This window comes from Lipotes vexillifer, unplaced genomic scaffold (assembly GCF_000442215.2).
Source record: "Lipotes vexillifer unplaced genomic scaffold, Lipotes_vexillifer_v1.1 scaffold618, whole genome shotgun sequence".
Classification (NCBI taxonomy): Eukaryota; Metazoa; Chordata; class Mammalia; order Artiodactyla; family Lipotidae; genus Lipotes; species Lipotes vexillifer.
Genome location: NW_006799025.1, coordinates 1,917,998 through 1,929,288, shown reverse-complemented (window position 1 = coordinate 1,929,288; position 11,291 = coordinate 1,917,998). Strand labels below are relative to the sequence as shown.

Below are 11,291 nucleotides of genomic sequence, written 5' to 3'. Positions count from 1 at the left end.
GAAAGAGTGCCCCTCTTTTTCTCTAAGGTTAATATCTCCACCTTTGCTCCAGATCCCATCCCTTCCTGTCTCTCTCAGGAATTTACTCTTGAATTATGTCCTCTCTCTATCCCTTTCTATTGGTTCATTCTTATCAACATTTAAACACGCCTCCATTTCTCTCATACCAAAAACAAATGAATAAGCAAAAAAGAAGTCACCATTGACCCTATGACCCCTCCCCCCATCATTTCAGTGACCTACACAGCTAAACTCGCGGACACTTTTCAGATCTTGACTTACTTGTCAGAGGTATCTGGCAATGTACAGCCCCTCTTTGTTGGGACTCTCTTCCCTCAGCTTGCCTGGCTTGAACATTTTCACCCTACAGTTCTGCAGGCTCCACTTCCCATGCCCATTCCTTTTATGTTAGTGCCTTGCCCTTTGCTTAGTATTGGTCACCCTCAGGATTCTGTCCCAGGTACTATTCTCTTCAATCTCTACATTTTTCCCTTAGCTAATCTCATCCATTCCTAAATTTCAAGTACTCTCTGTATGATGATGACTCCAAGTCTGTGTCTCTAACGCAGATATTTTATTTCAAGACCCAACCAACCACCTTATGGATTTCTCAATCTGGATGTCCTTCACGTAGCAGAAACTTAGCATGCCTGTAACGAAGACCTCAGCATCCATCCTCCCCTTCTTTTCCAGAAGGGAACTTTCCCTCTCCATATCCCTGACAAATTTTCTTTGACCTTTTTTCTGATGTCAACTTTTAAAGGAATAATTTACATACAACAAATCACACCAATTTAAAGTCTATAGTTTGACATCTGTTAACAAATGCACACACCCATATTACCACCAACATAATCAAAATGCAGAATATTCCCATCACTCCAGTCAATCCTCCCCAAACTTTGGCCCCAAACAACTACTGATTTTATTTGTCTCTATAGATTCGTTTCTTCTACAGTTGCATACAAATGAAATTTTAAGTATTTACTCTTCTTTGTGTGTCTGCTTTTACTCAGGAAAATGTTTTTGAGATTCATGCATCTTTGTGTGTATAAGTAGTTTGCTTCTTTTTATTGCTGAGGAGTGTTCCATTCTATGGATGTACCACAGTTTATTTATCCATTCCTCTGCTGATTGTCTGGGCTATTATGAATGAAGCTACTATAAATAATTCTTTACAAAAAATAATTTGTTTCTCTTGATAAATGCCTATGAGTGGAATTTAGTTTGTACATTGATACGCAAGTGTTTTATTTATTCTTGAGATGTGTCTTTCAAGGATTTGCCTATTTTGTTAACGTTGTCAAACTTATTGGCTTATTCATAATACTCCCTTATCATTTTTAATATCTGTGACATATATAGTGACGATTCCTCTTGTATTCCTAATATTGGTAAAAAGTGGCCTCTCTCTCTTTTTTTAAAAATCAATCTAACTGGAGGTTTATCCATTTTATTGATTATTTTTTTTAAAAAAGAACTGGCTTTTGATTTTCTCTATTATTTTCCTGTTTTAATTTAATTGATGTTCCCTCTTATCAACATTATTTCCTTCCTTCTATTTGCTTTGGGTTAATTTAGTCTTCATTTTCTAGTTTCTTCTGATGGAAGTTTAGATTACTAATTTAAGAACTTTTTTCTTTTCTAATAAAAGCATTAAATGCTATAAATTTCCTTCTAAGCACCACTTTACCTGCATTCCACAGATTTTGGTGTGCTGTGTTTTAAATTTTCATTCAATTCAAAATATTTTCTAATTTCTCCTTTGATGTCTTCTGGACTCAAAAATACATTGTTTATCTTCCAAATATTTGGAAATTTCCTATATATCTTTGTATTATAATTCCAAAATCAGTTTTTTTATAGTCAGAGCACATACTCTATGATTTCAGACCTTTTAAATTTATTAAAAATTGTTTTGTGACCTAGCATATGGACCATCTGGATGAATGTTCCACAGGAAAGGAATGTGTTCTGTTCTGCAAGTTGCTGGGTGGAGTGCTGGGTGCTCAAGAACTTTCACTGATGTCAGGGCGGTTGATAGTGTTTTGTGTCCTCTATCCCTACAAATTTTCTATCTACTTATTCTGACAATTATACACCTTCAAGTAGTCTAATCTGATATAGAGTTATAACATGTGGTGTTTCTCAACGAAAGATGGTTCAAAGTACTAACTGGGACAAAAATCAAGTGCTGTTTTTCCCCAAACTCCAGCTTGAATCCTTGCTAGACTGCTCCTCTGTTGGCTCCTGTGCTCGTACCTTTTCTCCCTCTTTTACCCTTTCTTCCATTCTTCAGTTTCTCATCACCAAACTGACCTCTCTTTCCAGTCTTCCAAACAGTAAACATTCAGAGCCTAAGCATAGTTGTTGTCCTTTTCCCTGCTCTATTTTTCTTAATTTTTGTAATAAATATAGTTTAATGATTTTATTTTATTCCTCTGATATTCATCACCCTTAGTCACACCCCCATGTTTATTTTTATTGGTGGAAATGAACACTCCCATCCCCTTGCCACAGAAAAGAGAAAACACAGTTACTCCCCAGGCAAATTTAGAAAATGGGTGATGTAACTAACAGCCCTGGCATACCTACCTGCCACACCTGCCCACTGTCCAAACGCCACTACCCGTACTCCTCTATGATCCACCATTTTCTCATAATCAATAAGTCGGATTTCCTGAAGAAACAATAAAAAATTTCTCAACCAGACCCATCCAGCTTAATTTGAATGAGTGAGTACAAAACATATATGAGCAAGTGCTTATTTCACAGTACTCCCTCATAAAATATATCTTGACTTGCCAGGTGCACCATGAAATATTTAGAAAATGCTGGGTCACAAACCAATGATAGGTTTGTGATGAGAGATGAAAGAATGGTCCTAGCAGGGTGCTAACACCTCTTGATGGTAGGCAATAAAATAACAAAGGCATGATTTCTTTTAACTTTTAGCCCAGCACCACTGACAAACATATCCACATACTGCCCCCACTCATCTTCACATCCTTCCCTCTAGTCTCAAAAAAAACAAGTCTTGCCTGAGACTAATCCCTGTGAGCTAGATGCCAGCTTTATTCTATGTCCTCCAAGACCTCCCAAACTTTTTCTTTCTTTTCTTTCTTCCTTCTTTACACTGTTCCTTTCCCTCAGCCATTCTAAATACACCCAGGTCTCTCTTCTACTTTAAAAATAACAACTATACACCCTCTCAAGTCCATACACACAAATCTATCTCATTCTCTCTCTCTCTCTCCTTCTGTCTCTCTTAGTATCTCTCTGTTTCTCTGTCTCTCTCTTTTTTTTCTCTCTCCAGCATTTCACAAGCGAACTTTATTTTAAAAGTAGCACAAGCTGCCTGCTCTTCACTTCTCCACCTTCACTAAAATCTTGCCCTTCCTCTTTCCTTGGGAATCTTCCCTCTCTCTTGGAAATGTCCTATTAACTCATGCTTAAAAACTGCTGACACATTGGAATTACAGAATGTTTTAAATAGTCTATTTCCTCAAAGATGATATAATGTTTGCCATGTGCTTGGATTTAAGAATATTTAATATTAATCCAACTCCAAGTAATTTGTTACAAAATGTTGCCCAAAAGCAGCCCTGCTGGGTCTGTTTTCATTAATTTTCTTGAAATGAACGAAACTTCATATAACCAGAAAGAAAAATGTTTCTAAAGTACTTTTTGAGGAGTTTTATCTGCTTAAAGTGAAACATTCTTCAATAATACTATTTCCTTTAATTACTTTTTGAATTGGTTCTTATGAAATACTGTAAATTAACTACAGTGTCTGTTTAGTGAATCTGAAATTAGTAAGAATGTATTCTACACGTTTATGTAAAATACATTTTCCTCCATTACTTTTACTGTTTGTGAAACTCTCCTGTCCTCTACCTATTGTCAGATTCAAGTCTAGTTTCTAAGGCTCTAACATCCTTACCCCAGGACTTAGACCTTGGACTTCTCCATCTACAGTCACTCCTTACCCTCACCCAGTCTCATGGCTTTAGATACCATCTAGTCTCTTACAACTGAAAAATGTGTATCTGGAGAAGCTGCCCTCCTGAGCTACAGACTCACATCCAATGGCCCACTCAGCATCTCCCCTTACATGTCTAATGGGCAAATTAAACTCGACAGGCCCTAAGCTCTAATCTTCATCCTCCCATCCAAGCCTGCTCCTCGTGCAGTAGCATCATGTCGATCTAAGGCAACTCCTTTAAGTTACTCAAACCAAAATCTTGGGGTCGCCTCTGACTCCTCTCTTTCTCTCATAGTCCACATTCATCTCATCCATGAATCCTGTAGGATTAGACCTCTAAAATACATCCAAGATTTGTCCATGTGTCACGACCTCCACTCCCGCCGCCCTCAACATCATTTGTAGCCTAGCATCTGGACTAGTCTAGACTAACAATCTTCTTATCAGTTTTGCTTTCCTTCTCGCGTCTCCAACTTGTATTCACAGAGCAGGCAGAATAAGCATTTTAGAATATGATTAACTCTAATCCTCCATTCAAAAAGCCTGTCTGTCGGGCTTTTGCACTTCTATTCTCTCAGGTTGGAAGGCTTTTCCCAGATGGATATGGCTTGATCCTTTGCCTCTTACAAATTTTTGCTCAATGCCAATATTGCAATGAGGCACTCCCTGATCATCCTATTTCAAGTAGCGTTATCACCTCCCCTAGTGCCCAGCACTCCTTTTTTTCTTCTGTATTATATTTATCTCCATTACACATATCACCAAGCGACATATGAGGTGTTGTTTATTTATTCTAGTGTTTCCTCGTACTAGAATATAAGCTATGTTCATTGCAATGATCAGTGTCAGACACATTGTAGGCACTCGCTAAATATTTGTTGAGTATTTTAAATAGATGTATTTTAAATAGATGATAGTTTTTCCACAGTATTTATATCTCAAAAAATGTTTCTTTTCCTTATGAATGTTAATAAATATAAAAATAGTTTCCAGTACAGTTCTGGTACTACAGAGCTGTGCAGCCTCAGTCAAATCACTTCACCTCTCTGGGCTCCATTTGAAAAATTAGGTTGGTAAGTTATATGATCCCTGAGGTTCCTTTTAGCTCTAAAATTCTACTTGCTAATATTTGAACTATTAACCTTATAAGTTAACAATCATTTGAAGCAAATGCTTCTCTCATTCTTCCCATTTCAGAATACAAAGGAATGAAATGTGTTTGGTTCCTCTTATCACAAACTCCAAACTTGCCCAGCAGAGCAGCCCGAAGAGCAGCAGAACTATACAAGCACTAACTGCAGATCACCTCTCCTACTGAGGTGAATACGTGATGTATTTTCTAGATGCTGAAAGAAAACTAAAACTCCACTTGACAGTTAAAAGTTAAAAAAATATGTTTCTATGTTAACATTTATGAATATTGGCCACTAATTACCTGTTTTAGGATCTCATCCAACAAACCCATATTGGCCTCCTGAGCCTTTATGGTGTGGGAAAAGAATGCATAGGTCTTCTTAGGCATTAATTTTTCCTCTGGGGGTCTTTTAACTCCCAAAATTAAACAAGCTTCAGAAATATCCTCCTGAAGAATGCCACCAGCTTTGACATATTCCTGGGAATGTAATTTTGATTACAAGTTATTCTCCTGATTTGTTGTATTCATATTTTCTTTAATAAATAAATGTAGCAGTTAAAGTCACAACCTTTTGAAGGAAAAAAATATAAGGAACAAATCATAGAAAAACTACTTCTAATATTCTTACTTGATGGCTAAAGATCAATCTAGCATGTTTGACTTTTGTACCAGAAACAAAATATTAGAAAATTCAGCACATACTTTAATCTAAGAACAGTTAATAGTTTGACCATAATCGCTAGCACATGTGATTTAAATATACGTGTAAAATGTATATTTTGTGCCAACAATGCCCTGAAACATTAAATGCTAAATAGTAATTTATTAATCAGCTATATTCTTAAAGGAAAGACATATCTGCAATATTTTCTTTTCTTTTGTTTTTTGGTTGTTCATTTAGTATTTATTACTGCCCTACCCTGTTCCAAGGACTGTACTAGAGATGAGATAGGACACAAAGAAACAGAGACAAGATCTCTCCTGTAAAGGAGCTCACAAAATATTGTAAAAAGAAGTCAGAGGCACAGTGCATGAGGCTGAATTCAAAAGAACATTATGAATAGCATAATCTAAGTGATATATTACTTTAATGGATATTGCGATAACTCCCAGGTGAGATGATCAAGGAAATGTGGAAATTTAAATTAATCTAAAAGGCTGGGTAGGATTTGAAGGGATGGAGATGGGAAATATAAGGTGGTAATAGCAGTAAGAGATATTGAAGGAATACATACAAATATGGAGATGGGAAAGTAAGGAGATGTTTAGGGCATAATAAGTGAATCAATTTAGAAAAATAGACTGAATATTATTATGGTGAATATGAGCTTTATTGGATAAAAATAAAAATAATCATTGATATTTATTAATAAATTACTATGTGCTTTGCTAAGCTCTTTGGGTGAGCTATCTCATTTAATTCTCAAAACTCCCATGAGGTAGGTACTATTATTATCCCCATTTTATCAATGGGAAACCTGAGTCTTACACATTAAACTGAGATTTCATAGCTAGTACACGGAGGCAACAGACAATCATTTCAGATTTTTAAATAAAGGGGTAGCATGATCCAGGCAGAATTTTTAAAGCATCTTAGATGGCAGTTGAATAAAATGAAGATAAATCTAGTTAGGAATCTACTTCAAAGGAAAGTACAAATGAATAGTAAAGAAAGTAAAAGAATGAACATATGGTTCATATCTGGTTTCTCTGAAAACAATCTATTTGCCCATTTATAGTAGACTGGTTAAATAAATCATGATAAATAATGGAGTAATTATAGCAGCCATTAAATAGAATGAAGCTGATCTCTATGAACTGACATGAAGTGATTTCCAGGATACGCTGTAGAACAAAGCAAGGTGCAAAAGAGTATATACAGTATAAAATGTTCTGTATAAGACTGAAGGGAAAATAAGAAAACACATACATACACACACAAGAAGAAACATAGGAATGATAGATCAGAAACTAATGAAAATAGTAACCTATAGGGTGGGTGGGAATGGGATGTAAGGGATTAAGATGAGAGCAAGACTTCTCTGTGTCGCATCTTTTTATACAGTTTTAATCTTTGAAGCTTGTAAATGTTTAACTTATTTGAAAAATGAAATTAAATCAAAAAGGATTTAAAGCAAATATTAAAATGTAATAGAAACAAAAATAAATCCAACTGGATATCACATTGACATGTAACCACAGAGAAAAACTCATTCAGATATCATCGGAACACAGCACTCTGAATATTCTTTGTGGGATGTATTCTAAAGGCCCCAAAAAAAAATTCTTCTAAGAAATATTAAATTCCATTCAATATTCTCTTATTGAGGTATAATTAACATTATATTAGTTTCAGGTATACACCTAAATCATTCGACACTTGTATATATTGCAAAATGATCACGACAATAAGCCTAGTTAACAATAAGCCCAGTACTGTTCTAGATTAAAAGAACTAAAGATACATAATAATGAATACAATGAACCTTAATTAAGCCTTGATTAAAATAAAAACCATAAAAGACATTTGAGACAATGGGGAATTTGAAATGTGAGATGTGAGATGATGTTGTGGAATTATTCATTTCTTAGGTGTGAAAAAGATACAATGTTTACGTAGGAAGATGATTTATTCCTAGGAAATGTATACTGAAGCATTTAGAAATAAAGTGGCATTGTCTGCAGCATATTTTCAAACCGCTCAGGAAAGGAAAAACACGTGCATGTATCTAAAATAAAAATAAAAGTCAAACCTGTGTCATAAGATTATTGTGAAGAATAAACAGAATGATGAATATGAGGGGCTTCACCTGGTTGCTGGCAAGGTAAACACTCATGAACAAACTCTACTCAGTGAAGCATTTCCTGCAGACATTTGTCTTTCCAGTCCTAGAACCAGGGTCACACATGAAGGAGAGAATGACTGAAGGATGTCATCTCCTAAAAGCAATCATTTTATCACTCAGCTGGAAGAAAGCATGGAATGGGGCGAAAATAATCCTTACTGGCTAACTTACGGGCTCAAGAAAGGATTCTAACTAGAAATCTCATAACTATATAATCTCATTATAACTGAAGTAAAGAAATATTGTCATGTGGTCTTTAAGTGACACTAGCAAACACTTTACTTTCACTCAGATGCTCCCTATTTTTCATACACAGGGTCATTTCAGTCCCACCTATTTTTAAAAATTGGAAATATTTACCTTATCGTGAATGGCCCGCCGATTGGAAGGCTGTATTAAGACCTTGTACCCCAGATTGGTGATCCCTTTGATGTGCCGGGGAGCCAGGGGAGCCCGCCTCTCCCAGGCGTTCACATCCTCCCGCCTCAATGCCATCACCGCCTTATAGTGAAGCCTGGAGAGGCTGAGGCCCAGCCTGCCCAGTTTGGTCCTAGGTACTCGCAGCATCTTGAAACCTGGTGACTGTAAAGAAATTGTAAGAGCAGGACAACAAAAGGCAAGAAGACTCACAGGTCAGTTCTGGTCTCCTGAGAAATCTGCTGTAAAATCCAACCAACTCAGGTGGTAACAGATTCAAGATGAAGAAGGGAGAGTGAAAACCTGCATGATATGATGATAATTTGCTGGTCATTGGGATGCTGTTCCTTTACCCAAACTTCCACAAACGAAGTTACTTCCAAAAAAAAACAACAATAAAATGTCCCAAGCAACTTATGGGACACTAATCAATATCTGCTAAGTTGAACTCATTTTTTTAATGTATGTTTTATCAAACACACATTCAGCACAAAAGTTTTAAGCAAGTTAATCTACAATGCAAATACAGGAAGATAATTTATGCCAATTTTGATGACATAAAGTTTAGAATCCTTTCATAATGTACAAGATCCTTGACAATCTAGCTCCAACCTCTTTCGAGTTTCATCTCTGACCATTTCCTAAACTAGTTCTATTCAGTGTGTTTTATAGCCTGTTGTCAGTCAGTGAACTGTTTTGTACTGGTCCACAATGAGATATGTACAGAAATAGAAAGTAAGCACTTAGAAACCTTTATATGACAGGATCATTTTTCTAGTAATTCTTTGGTATTGAATTTTATAAAAGCATTGGCCCTGGAAGATTGGAAATTTAAGAAAACAAAACAAACAATTTGTCACCACAGGTGTTAGAAGCTGAAGAAGCACCTGACACCCCCAGCCTCACTTCTCTGACCCTGTTGTTGCTCTAAACATTCTCTTCCCGGGCTTCTCTGGTGGCACAGTGGTTAAGAATCCGCCTCCCAATGCAGGGCACACGGGTTCGAGCCCTGGTTCGGGAAGATCCCACATGTCGCGGAGCAACTAAGCCCATGCGCCACAACCACTGAGCCTGCACTCTAGAGCCCATGCTCTGCAACAAGAGAAACCACTGCAATGAGAAGCCTGCGCACCGCAACGAAGAGTAGCCCACGCTCACGGCAACTAGAGAAAGCTCGCGCGCTGCAACGAAGACCCAATGCAGCCAAAAAACCAAAAAAAACAAAAAAAAACCATGCTCTTCCCCTTTCCAGAGTTTCCTCTACCAGACCACCTCCCCCTGCTATTATATTAAACCCAGACCTGTCTCGGTTTTCTAACTGCTATTCCAGATTCTGTAACTCTATTCATTAATTCAATTAAGAAATATTTACAAGAGGCTTACTATGTGTCAGCACAGAATAAATTTTACAGAAAATTTTAAAGCATAAGTATCAAACAGTATTCTGTGCCTCTTCAAATGGTTACATAAATTTAGTAGTCAGAAGTCATTTCAGACAATAATTTGCTGGTCATTTGGATGCTGAACCTTAGTTTTCTATGTTTAAGGTTGGCATGAAAATATAGAGACTACATGATCTTACATCTTCTAGAAATTCCCTAGCGTATAGCACAATTCTTATGGAACACATTTCTGTTACATCAGACTACAATCTCTAAATCAGACCCACCTTATAGACAGGGAAGTTTTGTCCAACAATGGAATGTACAAGTACTATTTCCTGGGGGCAAACTACTTATCACCCTAGATAGAAAACTTGTAGGATAACTCACAACACAGACTAAAAGAATAAAGCAAACAGCAAAGAGTCCGGCTAAGAAGCCTTTAGGAAGAAAAGGGACAGGGAGAGAAAACACTGCACACAGCAAATGAACTCGCTGGTCATGAGGAGTTCAGGCTAACTTTTACTCAGGCCAAAATACGGATGACCGACATTTCAGTAAAAGTCTGTTATATACTTTATCTAACTTTTTGGTTTACTTATATAGTTTCGTTTTTTAAAGAGACTATGCTAAGCCCAAATCCAAGCCCAAGCCCGTAACATTTATTCTCCCCCAAGCCAAAGGAAAATCTGCCACGTCCCATAGAACTTGAATCCCTATGTTTGTAAATGAAATCAATTCCAAAGACAAATGAGTCTTCTAAACACACTGAGAAGCCCAGAAGCAGTCCCATCTTCTCAGCAGGGGCTGCATCTCACATACCATAGTTGATCAAGTGACCCTAATCCTCTATACTTAGTAGCAGTTCTTGGCACAAAGATTAGGAAACATGTCCAGATAATTCAGTCTCTTTCCTCAGCCCAAGCTTGCTTTATAACCACAGCTTCCCCTTTCTCAGCAACACTCCCTCCTCTTCCACACCTCCTTTGCCTGGAGTCGGGGCTACAGCGTGGGAGGAGAGACATAACCACATACACTCATGTAATACACACATACACATTTGCAGAGGCAGACCTTCCTCAGGACATAGGAAAGGAAAGTATTAGAGGCTGGCCTTCTGTGTTTTATTTGGGAAGCTACTTTCACTTTCTGTAGGGAATTCTTGAATCACAATTCCTGACCCTTTGTTTTAAAAGAAATAGAACAATAGTCACCACTAATTTAACATTATATGGCAAGCACTATGCTGAGCACTTTACAGACATTATTTCATTTCCTCCTTGCGAAAATCTTATTTAGTAGATACTATTATTAGCCCCATTTTACAGATGAAGAAACTGAAGTGAAATCCAACTAGAGCTGTTGCTTTTAAGCAGAAGCAGAATCCCTAGGTTAATATTCAACACTCAGGATTTTCTCTTCTTTGCCAAAGCCTGCAGATCCACACCTCGTACATCTGACACATGTTACTCCTGCCAGCTCAATTCAGAAATAAATCAGATCCATATGGCATATTATTAGTTCTC

At 37.0% G+C, this 11,291-nt stretch overlaps 1 protein-coding gene across 2 annotated transcripts in view; it reads right to left on the bottom strand.

The window, feature by feature from the left end:
• The window catches only part of AASS (aminoadipate-semialdehyde synthase), a 67,327-nt gene that overhangs the window by 49,867 nt on the left and 6,169 nt on the right, over positions 1-11,291 (bottom strand). The window contains exons 1-4 of one of the 2 annotated variants that reach the window (XM_007471296.1): positions 10,588-10,809; positions 8,327-8,548; positions 5,421-5,597; positions 2,596-2,680 (exon numbers count right to left, since the gene is read on the bottom strand). In XM_007471296.1, coding sequence (XP_007471358.1) covers positions 2,596-2,680; positions 5,421-5,597; positions 8,327-8,548; positions 10,588-10,590 — 487 coding nt within the window. In that variant the 5' untranslated portion in view covers positions 10,591-10,809. Of the gene's footprint in view, positions 1-2,595; positions 2,681-5,420; positions 5,598-8,326; positions 8,549-10,587; positions 10,810-11,291 lie in introns of those variants that run through there. The other variant, XM_007471297.1, reaches the window with a different exon arrangement.